The sequence below is a fragment of the Mangifera indica genome, chromosome 5, assembly GCF_011075055.1.
Source record: "Mangifera indica cultivar Alphonso chromosome 5, CATAS_Mindica_2.1, whole genome shotgun sequence".
Classification (NCBI taxonomy): domain Eukaryota; kingdom Viridiplantae; phylum Streptophyta; class Magnoliopsida; order Sapindales; family Anacardiaceae; genus Mangifera; species Mangifera indica.
This window is the reverse complement of record NC_058141.1, coordinates 14,365,393-14,382,855: the sequence shown is the minus strand read 5'-3', so window position 1 is coordinate 14,382,855 and position 17,463 is coordinate 14,365,393. Positions and strand designations below refer to the sequence as shown.

General features: G+C 35.0%; 2 protein-coding genes across 3 annotated transcripts; both read left to right on the top strand.

Annotated features, from left to right (window-relative positions):
- The first annotated feature begins 412 nt into the window (after positions 1-412).
- On the top strand, positions 413-9,148 carry LOC123216012 (ABC transporter C family member 5-like). The gene is made up of 12 exons (XM_044636358.1): positions 413-923; positions 1,234-3,459; positions 3,594-3,914; positions 3,990-4,076; positions 4,786-5,481; positions 5,567-5,731; positions 5,866-6,160; positions 6,476-6,690; positions 7,616-7,921; positions 8,075-8,138; positions 8,236-8,475; positions 8,573-9,148. The coding sequence occupies exons 2-12, from the start codon at positions 1,354-1,356 to the stop codon at positions 8,683-8,685; spliced, it is 4,608 nt and encodes a 1,535-aa protein (XP_044492293.1). The 5' UTR covers positions 413-923; positions 1,234-1,353; the 3' UTR covers positions 8,686-9,148.
- A 724-nt stretch (positions 9,149-9,872) lies between these two features.
- LOC123216011 (NADH dehydrogenase [ubiquinone] 1 alpha subcomplex subunit 9, mitochondrial) lies at positions 9,873-14,597 on the top strand. Of its 2 annotated transcripts, XR_006502182.1 has the most exons (13): positions 9,873-10,061; positions 10,160-10,259; positions 10,390-10,454; positions 10,607-10,692; positions 10,794-10,878; positions 10,973-11,043; positions 11,682-11,813; positions 12,582-12,697; positions 12,846-12,969; positions 13,045-13,113; positions 13,565-13,685; positions 13,816-14,067; positions 14,237-14,597. XR_006502182.1 is itself a non-coding variant. In XM_044636357.1 (12 exons), exons 1-12 carry the CDS (start codon positions 9,968-9,970, stop codon positions 13,953-13,955), a joined length of 1,203 nt encoding a protein of 400 aa, XP_044492292.1. In that variant the 5' UTR covers positions 9,873-9,967; the 3' UTR covers positions 13,956-14,167. The 2 variants fall into 2 exon arrangements, 1 of the variants encoding a protein (XP_044492292.1); XM_044636357.1 differs by lacking the exon at positions 14,237-14,597 and having other exon boundaries at positions 13,816-14,167.
- The last annotated feature ends 2,866 nt before the right edge of the window (positions 14,598-17,463 follow it).

The window sequence follows — 17,463 nt, the reverse complement described above, 5'->3', positions numbered from 1 at the left end:
TTTTAACATCACAAATGGATATGAAAATCCAATGGCATACTTGAGGGCTTCTCCACTAACACTCCTTCATATCATGACCTTATGATATAAATTTATTATCAACTTCAAAAGCTTCCCATCATGGCAATTGCATCACATACCTTATGTATAAAGTTATTATCATCTTCAAAAGCTTCCCATCATGGCAATTGCATCACACCCCATCTCCATTACAAAGACCCATTAAACTTTATTATACAGTAATTTTGAAGTTTTGGGTTCATAATTATTTACTTTTACTCAAAGACAAAAATTCTCTCTAAAGAAAATATTAAACAGAGTCTGAGATCCCAATCATGATCTCATCGATGAAATATTCTTATAAAAAACCAAATAATATTCCATTCTTTTGATTCACAACTCATGAATTGTCTCAAATCTCTCTATATAAACAATGGAGATCTCTTAAAATAAATAGAAACTAAAACATTTGCAAGAGCGGTAGATGTTCCTGTATTTAACAAACTGACCAGCCTAGCCATAGATCAAAACACAACAGAAGCCTATTGTTTTGCTCTAGTCTCGTACTCTGACACGGCAAGTGATACAACGAAGTAGAGAGAAAAAAAAAAAAAAAGATAAAGAAAAAGAAATTTACAATAAAAAGAGTAGAAGAGAGAGAGAGTAGTGTTGTGTGTTTTCGTTTACTCTTAGCTTTTTTCGAACTTTCTCTCTCTCATTCATTCCTACGTGTTATAATAGTTGTTTGGGAGATGAGAAAGCTAGATTAAGGGCCTTATGGTTATGGTTTTGCTCTGTTATATATTTTTCATTTGTATGTTGAATTGAAGAAACAGAGAGCTATAGTTTTTATCAATTTTATAGTGTGGGTTTGCTCGTTTTTCGACAATCGGCATCAAAACGATTTTCAAGAACAAACCCAGGTCAGTTTTTTTGTATTTTCTGAAATTGCTTTGATTATTCTTTTGTTGATATTGAGCTCTCGCCTTCTCTCTGTTTGTCCCCATCTGTTTTTCTCCAGATGACATAAGCTATGGAGAGTGTGAGAGAGAAGTGCAATACGAAAAGAATGATTCTCTTTTTCCTTATTTGTTTTTTATTTTTCTGCTGGATTTGTTTGCCTTCGTTTTATTGTGCTGTTGATAAAAATCTGTTCATTTTTGTTGTTATATGCAATGTGTCAATAGAACTTATATGTTGTTGTTGATTTTTGTTTTGTCTCTCATTGAACAGATGGTGAGATGCCCGTCATTTGTAGACGATTCGATCTCTCGTTCAGCTTAACTAAAGACCGACTCAGTTTTCTTTTCAATCTCGAAAATCTTTTTCTTCAACAACTCAGCTTATCCAATAATGGGTATCACTGTTTTGTTGAATAGAATCTCAGCTTCTTATTCAACAAGGCAATCGCATTATGCCCTTTTGAAGGCTATTCTAGGCTTGCCAATTTTGGAATTGTCCTCAGTTTGCATCAACTTGACACTTTTCCTCGTGTTTCTCTTCGTAATATCCGTAAGGCAAATTTTTGTGTGCGTGGGTGGAATTAGGATCCATAAAGATGATTCTGTTGCCAGTTCGAGCCCAGTTAGGCGTAGCAGTGTTGATGGAGAAATTAGAGACGTCAAAATTAGTACCTGGTTCAAAATGTCGGTGTTTTGTTGTTTTTATGTGTTGTTTCTGCAAGTCTTAGTTTTGGGGTTTGATGGGGTTGGTTTGATAAGAAAGGCTGTTGATGGCAAGGTAGTGGACTGGTCTGCTCTTTGCTTGCCTACTGCCCAAGGATTAGCTTGGTTCGTGCTGAGTTTTTCAGTTCTTCATTGTAAATTTAAGGTTGCTGAGAAATTCCCATTTTTGCTGAGGGTGTGGTGGGTTGTGTCATTTCTCATCTGCTTGTGTACTCTGTGTGTTGACTGCAGAGGACTGTTAGTAGAAGGTGCAAGATACTTATGTTCTCATGCTGTTGCAAACTTTGCCGCAACCCCAGCCATTGCATTCCTATGTTTTGTTGCAATTAGGGGTGTTACTGGTATACAAGTGTGTAGAAACTCTGACCTTCAGGAACCACTGCTTCTTGATGAAGAGACAGGATGTCTTAAGGTCACTCCTTATGAGGATGCTGGCCTCTTTAGCTGGGCCACACTTTCTTGGTTGAATCCACTTCTCTCGATTGGTGCAAAGAGACCGCTTGAGCTTAAGGATATTCCCCTTCTTGCACCAAAAAATCGAGCTAAGACCAATTATAAGATTTTGAATTCAAATTGGGAGAAAGTGAAGGCTGAGAATCCTTCCAGGCAGCCCTCTTTGGCTTGGGCAATTCTGAAGTCATTCTGGAAGGAAGCAGCTTGGAATGCTCTCTTTGCTGGGCTTAACACAGTTGTCTCCTATGTCGGTCCATTCATGCTTAGCTTCTTTGTTGATTATTTAGGCGGAAAAGAAACTTTCCGTCATGAAGGTTATGTTCTTGCTGGGATATTCTTTGCTGCCAAGCTGCTTGAGACCTTAACAACCCGGCAGTGGTATCTTGGAGTTGACATTTTGGGTATGCATGTGAGATCAGCTCTTACAGCAATGGTGTACCGAAAGGGACTCAAGCTCTCGAGCTTGGCTAAGCAGAGTCACACCAGTGGAGAGATTGTTAATTACATGGCTGTTGATGTCCAAAGAATAGGGGATTACTCTTGGTATCTCCATGACATATGGATGCTGCCACTGCAAATAATTCTTGCTCTTGCAATTTTGTACAAAAATGTAGGAATTGCTTCTGTTGCAACATTGATTGCCACCATCGTCTCTATTGTTGTTACTGTCCCTCTAGCAAAGATCCAAGAAGAATTTCAAGACAATTTAATGGCTGCCAAGGACGAAAGGATGAGGAAAACTTCAGAGTGCCTTAGGAATATGAGAATTCTCAAGTTGCAAGCTTGGGAGGAAAGGTATCAAAAGACATTGGAGGAGATGAGAGATGTAGAGTTCAAGTGGCTCCGGAAAGCTCTTTATTCTCAAGCTTTTATTACTTTCATTTTCTGGAGCTCCCCCATATTTGTCTCTGCTGTAACCTTTGGTACTTCTATATTGTTGGGAGCTCAACTTACAGCAGGAGGTGTTCTTTCTGCTCTGGCAACTTTCAGAATCCTCCAAGAACCTCTCAGGAATTTTCCTGACTTGGTATCAATGATGGCCCAGACAAAGGTTTCTCTTGACCGAATTTCTGGATTCCTGCAGGAAGAAGAATTGCAGGAGGATGCAACCATTGTTCTGCCACAAGGAACAACGAACATTGCCATAGAGATTGAAAATGGCGAGTTTTGTTGGGACCAATGTGCTTCCAGGTCAACATTGTCTGGAATATCAATGAAAGTGGAGAGAGGGATGCGTGTGGCTGTTTGTGGCATGGTTGGATCTGGTAAATCAAGCTTGCTCGCTTGCATACTTGGGGAGATACCAAAGATCTCTGGTGAAGTAAGTCATTGTAGAACTTCCCTTCTATTGTCGATATTAAATTTTTTTTCTCTTATTTTACCCTTGTTTGCACTATCTTATTCCATTACTATTAAGAGCTGGTAAGTCATTTTTCTCTATTGAATACTTTTCAGGTAAAAGTATGTGGTACTGCAGCTTATGTTTCTCAATCAGCATGGATACAGTCTGGAAATATTGAAGAAAATATTCTTTTTGGCAGTCCAATGGATAAAGTAAAGTACAAAAAAGTTATCCATGCTTGTTCACTAAAAAAGGATTTTGAACTTTTCTCACATGGAGATCAGACTATTATCGGGGATAGAGGTATAAATCTGAGTGGTGGTCAGAAGCAAAGAGTGCAGCTTGCACGGGCACTTTATCAAGATGCAGATATTTATTTACTTGATGATCCCTTCAGTGCTGTTGATGCTCACACTGGGTCAGAATTGTTCAAGGTTAGACTTCCTCTATGTATTAAATGATGCAATTTAGTGAATGGATTTTGGCTAACATGTGTTGTGGAAATGCAGGAATATATATTGACAGCATTAGCAAGCAAGACTGTGATATTTGTGACCCATCAAGTTGAATTTTTGCCTGCTGCTGATTTGATACTGGTATGAAAATGTGGAATTCAGGCTTTATTTCATGACTTAGAATATTAAGGTTGTTGAAATATTTAAGAGGCTTGCTGTTCGTATCAGCTTATATTTTTTACTTTTAATGGCACACATTTATTGCTTGTGTCACCATTCATCAATGTTCCTTGTCATATTTGCCTTTGTTATGTTAGCTGGCCATGTTTTGGAAGTTATAAGGCGGAGAAAGTTCTAGACCAGGATGGTATTTTAAATAACACAGTTAGTCATAAATAGTGGACTTTACTAAACATTCCAAACGAAAATCGCTGTAGCTCCTAAAGTAATTAACTGCAAAAATCAGTAGTAGAAAAAATGATTTGTAATTACCTGTTTATGGGTGAGTTTAGTAGGAAAAAGAAAAAAAAGTATTGAGAGAGACTACATTGTTGCTAGTGAAGTGGCTGAAGTGACAGGATTTCTTAAAAAAAAAAAATTTAATTTATTATTATCATTACCATTTTTATCTTTTAAATTTTCATCTGGTGCAATATGTTTATATGAGTAATTTGTGGAACTATTTTCATGTGGTCATTTCTTCTAGGTGCTTCATGTAACCTAATACCTGTTGTGCTTTTCTTAGGCTATTATGAGATTCTACATCAGTCTTAATAAGTGCATTGCACTGCGAATTTGATGTTTTGATTTTGGGAAATTAAACTACAATATTCATCGCTCATCTCTGCAGGTTCTTAAGGAAGGCTGGATCATACAGGCAGGAAAATATGACGATCTTTTACAAGCAGGGACAGATTTTAATATGCTGGTCTCAGCTCACCATGAAGCAATTGAAGCCATGGACATTCCAAATCATTCATCAGAAGATTCAGACGAAAATAGGAATCTGGATGGGTGTGCTATACCTAGTAAAAAATGTGACACAGCTGAGAATAATATTGACAGTTTGGCAAAGGAAGTGCAAGATGGTGCATTGGCATCAGAGCAGAGAGCAATTAAAGAAAAAAAGAAAGCCAAACGGTCAAGGAAAAAGCAGCTTGTTCAGGAAGAAGAAAGGGTAAGAGGAAGGGTTAGCATGAAGGTTTACTTGTCATATATGGCTGCAGCTTATAGAGGCTTATTGATTCCACCCATAATCCTTGCACAAGGATTGTTCCAATTCCTTCAAATAGCTAGCAGTTGGTGGATGGCCTGGGCAAATCCCCAAACTGAAGGAGATCAATCTAAAGTTAATCCTATGGTCCTTCTTGTTGTTTATATAGCCCTTGCTTTTGGGAGCTCCTGGTTTATATTTGTCAGGGCTGTTCTGGTAGCTACATTTGGTTTAGCAGCTGCACAGAAATTGTTTTCAAAGATGCTTAGAAGTGTGTTCCGAGCTCCTATGTCATTCTTTGACTCTACTCCAGCAGGAAGGATATTGAATCGTGTAATTTTTTTTTCTTTTTGCTTTTTGGTATGACTGATTTATCTTCTTTCATCATATGATGACATAGTCACTTGTAACTTTATAGGTGTCTATTGATCAAAGTGTCGTGGATCTTGATATTCCTTTTAGACTTGGTGGGTTTGCTTCAACGACTATACAGCTTCTTGGCATTGTTGGTGTAATGACAAAAGTTACTTGGCAAGTATTGCTGCTTGTCATTCCAATGGCTGTTACTTGCTTGTGGATGCAGGTAACCAATTATATTTCTCTCTATGTTTATGTTGTCATTCTAGGTTCTTCTGTAGACTTCTGTTTTTGCCCTTTTCTTTACTTATCTACACATTGGAAAGAGAAGACATTAAATATCATTGTATTTGGATGCAGAAATATTATATGGCTTCATCAAGGGAACTCGTGCGTATCGTTAGCATCCAGAAATCTCCAATCATCCACCTTTTTGGTGAATCCATTGCTGGAGCTGCTACAATAAGAGGTTTTGGGCAAGAAAAAAGGTTCATGAAGAGGAACCTATATCTTCTTGATTGCTTTGCTCGTCCATTCTTCTGCAGTATAGCAGCTATTGAATGGCTTTGCTTACGTATGGAATTGCTTTCAACCTTTGTGTTTTCCTTTTGCATGGTTTTGCTTGTGAGTTTTCCACATGGAAAAATTGATCCAAGTAAGTAATCATATCCTTGATTATTGAATCATTTGCTTAGTCATCTTATGTCATTTGGTATGAGTAACTTGTAATCACGTAATGACCATTTGAAAGATATTGCATGCATTTGGATGAAAAGACAACTAAGTTAGATAGCCCATGGCATTGTATTCTGTCATTTGGTTTCTTCTGGCATTGCTCTTTGTTTACCGTATTGCTTCAGTTGTCCCCCTCGGTTTTCTTTTTAGTGAACTTTAAATAACCATAATAATGGAGATTTAAGTTTTTCATTTGTGATAGTATGCCACTAAGTTCATTACTTCTTTTATACAGGCATGGCAGGCCTTGCTGTAACATATGGCCTTAATTTAAATGCACGTCTGTCGAGGTGGATACTTAGCTTTTGCAAGCTTGAAAACAAAATTATTTCCATAGAGAGAATCTATCAATACAGCCAAATTCCAAGTGAAGCTCCACCATTTGTTGAGGACTCTCGACCTTCATCCTCATGGCCAGAAAATGGAACAATTCAACTGATCGATTTAAAGGTTTGCAGATCTACCTTACTATAGGCACTTTTTTGTTCTATTTTGATGATAAGGTGTAATATTTTGGCATTGGAAATTTGTTCTTACATGATCCAATCATTGTTTTGGATAAATTTTGATTGCAATGTATGTCTGCTTTGCTTTTCTTGATGAATATGATCCACTTGACCTGAAAGTTAAGCCTGTTAGAAATCTTGGGCCCTTTTAAACTTGGAATGTGTATTAACATACTTATTAATTATGGGTTTTAACATGTTTTGAGTGTCAATTGTTAATGTGGGACTTATATATTCTAACACTCCCCCTTAGGTGCAACTAGACTACTAGTTTGACACTTGTCATTTATGGGGTGACCCATCTAAACTTGGGTTTGGCTTTTCGTGGCTCAGTCTGAAATAAGGTCGAGTTTTTCCTGACTAGCTCATTTAAACTTGAGTTTGACTCTTCTTGGCTTAGCCCAAAAGAGAGTCTAGCTTTTCTTAGCTAGCCCACGGGTCCACCTAGGTTTTAACTCAAGGTTATCACTTCGTTTTGGTCAACCCACTGTGCTCAAACGGGTCTTGGATTAACAGACTCCGATACCATGTTAGAAATCTTAGGCTTTCTAAACTTTGAGTGTGGATCAACATTTTTATTAATTTTGGATTTTAACATGTTTTAGATTGCAATTATTAAAATGATTTAAATTAATCTAAGTTGGATATTAATTACATTATATATTTTTCATTTTTATTTTTCTTCTTAATATGGGATTTTTATATTCCAACAAAGTGGATAGCTAAGGATCTAATAGTAATATGTTAACAATTGGCAGAAACAACTTGAAAAGGAAGAAAAAGGAAATTTAACAAGATTTCTGTTTTTATATTCCTAATGATTGTGTTGGCTCATAAATTGCTTACTGTTCCCATTTCTATTTTTGAAGGTTCGTTATGCTGAGAATCTTCCTTTGGTGCTTCATGGAGTAACCTGTGAGTTTCCTGGTGGAAAGAAGATTGGCATTGTTGGCCGTACTGGGAGTGGAAAATCTACTTTGATTCAAGCATTATTTAGATTGATCGAACCAGCCAATGGGAAGATCATTATAGACAACATCGATATCTCAACAATTGGCCTCCATGATCTCCGAAGCCGTCTTGGTATTATACCCCAGGATCCTACATTATTTGAAGGGACCATCCGATGCAATCTTGATCCCCTTGGAGAGCATTCAGATTGTGAAATTTGGGAGGTATGCATATTCTATATGTATTTTGTGTTCTTATGGTTAATAAGGCATAAATGCTGTGTTTGTATAAAATCCGAGATAAGTGTTTTAAAAATTTTAGTTCCAAAGTGTCACATTTTGCCCTAATTAATTAAGCTTTGGTCTTTGATGGGACAGGCTCTTGATAAGTCTCAGCTTGGAGAGATAGTTCGTGTGAAAGACCGAAGGTTAGATACGCCGGGTAGGTTTGCAGCCATCCAATACCGCCCATTATTGAAATATCATTATTGTTTACAGATTGGTAATTCATTGGTTTCATTTCAAATTAAAATTTTCAGTGCTAGAAAATGGAGATAACTGGAGTGTGGGACAGCGTCAACTTGTTTCTCTTGGTAGAGCTTTGCTTAAGCAAGCAAGAATACTAGTGCTTGACGAAGCAACAGCCTCAGTTGATACAGCAACAGACAATCTCATCCAGAGGATTATTCGGACAGAGTTTAAGGATTGTACCGTATGCACTATTGCTCATCGGATCCCAACTGTTATTGACAGTGATCTGGTTTTGGTACTAAGTGATGGTACGTACATTTTATATAGTTTAATACTAGTTTAGTGCTCACAGACCAATGAATGTATGCAGTCCCTGTTTATCATTATTTTTGATAATTTCTTCAGGTCGAGTTGCAGAGTTTGATACGCCACAACAACTTTTAGAAGATAAATCATCCATGTTTCTAAAGTTGGTTACAGAGTACTCCTCAAGGTCAAGTGGCATTCCAGATATTTAAATTTGAAGGCTTGCCCCAGAAAAAGTCAAGTCAGTGGCAGCAAGAGCCCGAGGAGTACTTAGAATGAACTGCTACTGCTATTTGCTTTAGACTCACTGGAAAGCAAAACCTGACAAAGGTGCCATCGGAGGAAAATCATCTGTTCTTGTTGAGTTCATTATGAGTTAATTCATCCCCTTAAAAGCCTAACTGGGGAATTCATGCAACGAAGAAAAATAAGTCGCCGGGGGTAGAGATTGATAATAATGGCATGGGAGAAGAACTGGCAGGTGATATCTGTTGATGAATCTTGAATAAAGTAGGTCATAGATTGCAGAAGGGTCGTGTTCCTATGTTGTTAGGAAATTTGTAGAGATGAACTAGTTAATGTCAATTCCACTATTTCTAGTGCCAAATCCCAGTTTAACCCACGAGGCACATACATTTTTGTTAATAATTTCTTCTTTAAAGCTTTCTGCAAACACACTGGAAGTAGCATTTCGCAGCCATGCGAGAGACAAGGGTTTCATCTTGTCTTTCCGTTCAAGTTTTATCATATATGGGCAATTCCCTGTAAAATTCTGCTCAATAATAAAGGATTTAAATATGGCACAAATCAAAAGCTGCATCAACTTCACATGACTCTTTATGCTCTACAAAAAATAGCTACATCCTTATATCCATACAAACAATTATGGAGTCCATATAATTTTAAAGCAATATTTTATATAATATTTTTGATATATAATTTATATGTCTAAATAATATATTATAATATAATTAGGTGTTATTTATCTTTATTTTAAAATTATTTAATTAGATAATAATATATTATTGATATATTTAAATCGTGTATATATATATATATATATATATATATATATATAATTCTATTGATAATTTTAATTAGTTTGAAAGCATGTTAAAAAGTAAAGGGAGACAATCAAAAAATTAAGTTAACTTTTGGTACTTGTAATATCTATAATTTTTTTTTATTTATTATTTTCAGAGTTAAAGATTTATAATTAAAAAAAAAAAGAAAACAACGTTTTAAACAAAAATGTTTCTATAACATTTTTTTTTTATAAACCTAATAGGAAATAAATATTATAATTTCAGAAAATCCATAATCCTTTATTTATAAAAAAAAGAACATCTAAATATATTTTGTGTTAAAAAAAAAAAGGTGGTAAATTGGGTCCGAGTGAAACCCGACCCAAATCTACATTAGTACGCACGCCATCTCCAGCTCCAGCCATTGTATTGTACATTTCTGTTCGTCTCTGGCATCTGAGAAGGAAAAATGCAGACCGTTGCTAAGCGATTAAGCCAACAATCTCTAAAGCCCTCACCTTCGATTTCATCTTTCCAGTCCATTTACCCTCCATCTGATTACTGTAACACCATGATTTCCTTTTCCTTTTTTTTTTTTTTTTGATTTAGGGTTAGGTTATATTCTAAATTTAATCAACTTCATTTTTTGTTTGATTTACAGATTATGGAGTTGATCATCCTAGGTACGGATCCACTTTGGTCCCCGGCAAGGGCGTGGGCCACCTTATTCGCAAGGGCACTGGTGGAAGATCCTCTGTTAGGTATTCTTCTTCTAATTTATCTTCACGTTCCTTTCTAGATTTATCAAATCAGTATTGGGAATTTTTAGTAAAATGTGATTGTTTTGTTGAAGAATTTTGTTTTTGGCTTACGAAATTTTATGTTTTGCAGTGGCATTGTAGCTACAGTGTTTGGTGCTACTGGATTCCTCGGTCGCTATGTTGTGCAACAACTTGGTGAGTTATATGTGAACGGGCTATTGCTTTTATTTCCTATAATGTATGTTTTCGCTTGCATGAATTAAATTCAATCGTGTTGATTTCTTGCTGGCTTTTTTTGGGTTTAACCGTCAAGTTTTTTTTTTTTTTTCTCCTACTTTTTATTCTAGCCAAAATGGGATCTCAAGTGTTGGTTCCTTTTCGGGGTTCTGAGGATGATCCTCGTCATCTTAAGTTGATGGGAGATTTGGGACAGGTGGAGTAGTATAGTATCTTTGTCATGTCAGTCATTTGAATTTTTTTTAATGTTCAACCTAATGTGTGATATGTGATTTATTTGATGCTTATCTTACCCAGATAGTACCAATGAAATTCAACCCAAGGGATGAAAACACTATCAAGGCTGTAATGGCAAAGGCAAATGTTGTAATCAATCTTATAGGTAAACATTCATTTGTATATCTTACCTATATGATCCTTCTTAATCTTAGAGTTAGTGAATTAATTAATGCTTAGTAACTTTGCTTACTCTGCAGGCAGAGAGTACGAGACCAGAAACTATAGCTTTGAGGAAGTGAACCATTTTTTGGCAGAACGATTTGCCATGGTAAGCTCCTGAACATTCATTCTTAGTATGCATAATTTATGTTCCAACTTTAGTATAATTTCCTACTTCACTTGAATTTAGGAGTTTGACCTAGAACCATTATTGAACAATAAAAATGCATGTATTTATTGGAGACTAATTTCCGTTAGACTTCTCATGGACAATCATGACTGATTGATTGTGTGGTTTTTTAAATCCTTCTCCAGTTAACATAATATAAAAGTGATTTTTATATTATATTATATTTATTAATTTATTAACGCAATGTCATATTAATTTAATAATTTGGCCTTTTGGGGAAAATAATGGTAATGTGCTGATTTATATTATATCTTTCTACATTGAATTAGTTTGATGCTCATTTCTGGAGTGTTTGTTGCAAATTATGAGTGTGTTTGGCTGCAATTGTGATCTGTCAATCAGTGATCTTCTTTATGGACCAAATTATCCGGTGTGCAGCCTTCATTGAGTTCATTCTAATCTTAACTGATACATGGTTTGTGTGTCATATTATGAGAAATCTTTTGCCCATTGTCATCTGCTGCTGTTGGCCAAATTTATTACTTGAGTTTGCTAACCCTTTCTTTTGATTATATATAATTTGATGGATCTTCCACTATACTGCCAAAATTCTCCAGATTGCAAAAGAACATGGTGGTATCATGAGATTTATTCAAATTTCTTGCTTGGGGGCGTCTGTATCATCTCCCTCAAGATATCTTAGTGCTAAAGCTGCCGCAGAGGAATCTGTTTTGAGAGAATTACCTGAGGTAAATTATAACTTTTCTTTTTAAGAGGCTGAACCTATACTGCTGGTTGCTCATGAGTTCTGCTGAGTAGCAATATGGAGAATGCAGTCACTCTCAAGTGCAAAGCAACTAATTATTTTTTAGCCCATGTTGACAGTCTGAAACATTGTTTTCTTATTGTGCTGATATTTGTAAGATCTCTCTTCTTTCTAGTCTGTCTCAAAGTTGGGTAGGGTTAAAACCATTATGCTCAGATGCAGAATCTTAGCTTTAGATTAATTATGTCAACAACTTGCTGGGATCTATGTGGTGTATAAGTCAAAGAGTAGTTAACAATTACTAAAAAAATAATTAAGAAGTATCAAAAGTATATAACACTGGTTGGAAAGTTCTGTAATAGCATATTTACATGGATCATGGCTTAACTGGATACAGTTTAGGTCATTGTAATTATTTTGTAGTAAATGTTTCTGGATTTTGTTTTAACATGTCAGTTGAAAACTTTTTGAATGTTGCCAAAATGAGTTTTCGCTTTGAGAATATGTTTTCATTAAAATTTTCCAAGGGGCACAATTTAATTTTCTTAAAAATTAGAGCAACATAGAGAATCCAGAAAGAAGATATAGAAATTGTGTCGGAAAATTTCCATGCAAGGTGTTAATACATTGAATTTAGGTGTTGACTGATGGATACACAACCTAAATGGTGGATCACCTCATATATCTATAATTTAGATGTTACCTTACTGCGTTCAAATGCAGCATCTAAAATAGAATGTTATTTCTGTAGGCCACAATTATGAGACCTGCTGCAATGATTGGAACAGAGGATAGGATATTGAATAGGTGGGCACAGTTTGCTAAAAAATATAGCTTTCTTCCACTTTTTGGGGATGGATCTACCAGGTATGTGATGACTCATCAACTGTTATTCTAGTGACAGCAAATTTACTTAAGCTAAATTTTTATATCTTCTATAGCATTTTGCAGGCTTGATGTAGACTATTTGTTTGAACCGTTTGTTGATATTGTTACAAAATTACCTTATTTGCAGAATCCAACCTGTATATGTTTTAGATGTTGCTGCTGCAATTGTTGCAGCCTTAAAAGATGATGGCACCAGCATGGGAAAAGTCTATGAGCTGGGTGGACCAGACATCTTGACTCAACATGAATTGGTAATTTTTCTCCTTGTTTTCTAAATTTCTTGCAGTATAGCCTGGTTGATATTAATTAATCACATTGCCATGCAGGCAGAAATCATGTATGACATGATCCGTGAATGGCCTCGCTATGTGAAAGTTCCTTTCCCTGTTGCAAAGGTAATTATGTGACTTTTGAATTTGAATGATTTGAGGAATTGCCTTTTCTTTGAGGGTGAGAAAAATATTTGATACAGTGGTTAAGCAATTGAATTTTTTTTTTTTTTTAAGTGAGAGAAAAACACACTCAAAGTTATCAAGACAAGCTAATATAATATAGTCTATAAATTTAGAGTATCAGGTTGGTGAACTTGACAAATGATATACCTGTAGTACTTAATTGGTTATTATAACACAAATTTATGTTTTGTGTAACATGCAGTGGACTGCTACTTTCCCATTTTTCTTCGAATTATTCAGTAAATAGACAACTTTGTCTTTTTGGATTGTGTTTTCCTGCCACAATTTTGTGTTATTGTCTTGTATTTGTTGCTGACGTTCTTTCAGATAGTTCCCAGTAACTTTTTATTGAGGTTTTATTTAATGCATTTGGAGGTGTGTATGGTTTCAGGCAATTGCAATGCCTCGAGAAATATTACTTAAGAAAGCTCCTTTTCCTTTACCAAATCCCGATATCTTCAATCTCGACCAAATCATTGCCCTTTCTTCAGATACAATTGTGTCAGAAAATGGTTAGTTCATTAATTTTTGGCATATGGTTTTTTTCCCTTTCATTTTATGTTTTTTCTTGTTTCAAAGTATGTTCCCTTGTTGCCAAGTCAGAGTCTATCAGTTTTCTTACTGTTAGGGTGGGCTTTGCAGCTTTAACTTTCAAGGATCTGGGGATTGTGCCACATGAGTTGAAGGGTTACCCAATTGAATATCTTATCTCATATCGAAAGGGCGGTCCACAATTCGGTTCTACAGTCAGTGAAAAAGTTTCGCCTGATTCTTATCCATGATATTCAGAGCTTTTTATTTCAAAAATGTTTTTTTTGGGGTCAAAAAGCGATCCAGTTGGAACTTGGAAATGATATGTGGTACTTTTATGTCTTTTCTACCACAAAATGACATGTAAGTGAATGGCTTTTGTTGATTTTACAGATGATGAAGATTTCATAATCACTTCAATGATCATAGTTAATAAAAGTTTGATACTTGCTGATCACAAAAATTTTGCAGCTTTAGTTTTTTGGATTTTTTATGTAGTTGCTAATAAGATTTGGGCTTTGGCATCCAATAGGTTTCTGGAGAGGAGCATATTTCCTTTGAGACTATGCAATAATAATGGTGTGAAAGGCTCTTCAATAATGGGATATATATTTACCAATAAATTCTAGCCATTCGTTTTCTTTAGAAATTTTCCAGATGATTTATTTTGGCTGACTTTGGAGATCTGCACTTTCCTTCATGTAAAGGAATTGTTTTTGCATTTGTTCCCGTGTCATCTTTTCAGTATCACTTATGCTTTTGGTATCCTCAATATTGTTGTTTCAAGTGTAAAACTTAATTGAGCTGTTGATTCACAAATCCTCTCGCCATTACTTATTTGGCTGCTTGGATTATATATATTCGTATCTTGGTAAGAAAGTCCACTTCATCAAGGAATGCATTTGCGCATAATTTCATTGATTGTGGAGCTAACATACAAAGGGAATTTGTGGTTGCATTATTACTTGTTAATGGAGATTGATGCTTCTTTAAAAATGACAGCGCCTCGTCTTGTTGCGGTAGTGGGTCTAGTTAAAAGGATATGTTTTAGCTATGAGCTATCCAACTTCTCTGATATGAAGTGGAAGTTAATATTTGAACCTAGCTTGGTCAGTGAGGGAGCTTGATGTGTGTGTGAGAATTTCCACCTATTGATTCAATTGGAAGACAGATGACTCTTTTCCCTTTAAAATACTGGAGTATGGCTTGAGGCTTAAGTCAGTCCAAGAGAATATTGATTTTCCTTGTAGCAGGAGAAAAGTTAAAACTCGATATGCAAGTAAAGAAGCTACAAGCTAAAGTTGAATAAACAAAACTAACCATAAGTTCATTCACTCAAATCGACAAAAACAGTTCTCCATATCTATCATCAAACGTCTGTTCAACTGTGTAATGCCTCCAGAGAGATGCTATGGCTCCTTCGACCAAGTCATTTTGGAAGGAACAAACATTGGGGCTGCAATGTTCACCACCCGTAGGGGCGCTTCAGCTGATTCCCAACATTCTTGCTGCATCAACATTTATGTAAACAACAATATTCAGGGAGCAAACAATTCCATTTTGCTTGGAAGTGAGGTAAGAATGAGAGATCCAGGAGTTTGCTTATGCTTTGGAGATATCGAGTTTGATAGAAAATGGCCTCATTCCCAGTTAAATAATAGTTTCATTTTTTATTCTAGTGTGATTTTTTTTCTTTTATTTATCCCACTTTTCTTATTGCTTTCATTTATATAATTTATGAAGTGTACTGGGTTCTTGAATTATGTGCAGTAAGTTTGACTTACTGCAAGTTCTCTCCTCCACAAAATTTGATGTAACAAACATGGATATCCTTGTCCTTTTTTTAACAGTATAATGATAAACATGAATGAGGCTGCCCACATACAGAGACCAATGGATCAAACTGAGCCAGTCAATATTAAAGATGGCTGACATTAGCACGTTGTGTTAAAGGGGTTAGTGGTTGCCCACTCTTGCCCATTAAATTAACTGTGGTGTCCAACCTGCAGGCAAAAGCACAACCTTCCCTACATGCATACTTTGTAGCTTTCTTATTGCATTTCACCAAGACTACTACACCACAACACCCAATTTATCAACTCTACTCTGCCTATCTTATTGGTTTCTATTAATTTTCATCCGCTTATTTTGTTTCTTTAATTTGCTTGACTTCATCTACCATGAACATCGTTGTTTTGAACACAATGGCCAGCAGGGCCATTGTTTATATAAATGATAGATTCATGTACCCAAATTCTGTCTCCATCAACCACAAAATAATTTTATCGCATTCACAGGGGCAGGGCAGCTGCACTCTGTATCTGCTGGCAACATGTACTATATAATTAATTTATGAATCTCTCTGTGAAGTCTCTAACTGTATTAATCTTTACATTGGTGGTAAGCAGCTAGGTTTGATGTGTATATATAATTACAGCTTTCTTGAGAAATGTTCTTCCCTGACCCAAATACTCTGTGTTAGATACGGCTGATGGTTGTTTATGATTGATTGGTCGCATTCCCACTTTAAGAAAGTCGAGAATAATGAAGCCACTTTACACATTGGTTCATATTTATAAAAAGATGAGCATTCCTGTACAATCCATTAACTAGTGTAAAGTACTGCGATAATAATGGTAAATGCGCTTTAGAAAGTGGAAACTTATCATGGTGAGCACAATGATGAATTAGGCATAAATTTGACCACAACAACAGTCATTAATAGGTTGCTTGTTAGACAGAGGCATCTGCAATATCTTCTTCCTTTACTTCAACAGTGACGGCTTGTAATAGTTACAACTACAGTTATCAGAATTTGATGACATATAATATAATATATAATATGATATAAATAAAAAATAATACATATTATAAGATGTATCATAATTAAAATAATAGAATAAATATAATATATGATACGATATATATTACCGATATAAATTGATATCTTTTTTAAAAAAATTATCGATATATATAATATTATTCTTTTTAAAACGATGATGTATTAATTATATTTTTTAAAAATTTATATCATAACATACTATATAATATTTAATATATAATATATAAAATTAAAATTTTAATATATAATTTAACTACAATAATTGCAACAATGCCATCACTTGCAAATATTAGAAATGTTTAAGAGGTTCCAACAATATTTTAGTAATAAATAATTAGATTTCAATATTAATCCGCGTTTAAGGTTGCTGAAACATCAAACTCTATACACAGTTGACGAAAACTTATTATTCGTAGTTTGATAGGTATCCTCCTGATTATAGGGATCCTGCCTCATGTCATGTGGTTGTCCCACACTCCTCTGGACGCCGCCACCTGCGCTACCTCTAACTCAATGTTCCTCATCTTGATGTCCCTCCCTCTTGACTTGACCACAATCAAAGTACTCTATAAGACTTTAAACAAGAAGGAAATTCCTGACCTTCAATAATACCAAAATTCAGATCTTTCGTATACTACAAAATTTAATTTTAAAAAAATAATTTAAATGATAAAAAAAATTCTAAATATGAAATCATAGGTTAAATTTTTTTTAAGAAAAAATTTTATTCAAATTAGATTAATATTTTTTTAGATTAAACTAATAACATTAAATATAATAAATTTAAGTCAAGTGATCGATTTATTAATTATTAAATCAAATAAATTAAAATTTTAATTTATATTCTCTTATATATAATTTTTTTTTTTATTATTCTAATTATTTTTAAATGAAACGGGCTCAAAAAATTGTAGGGA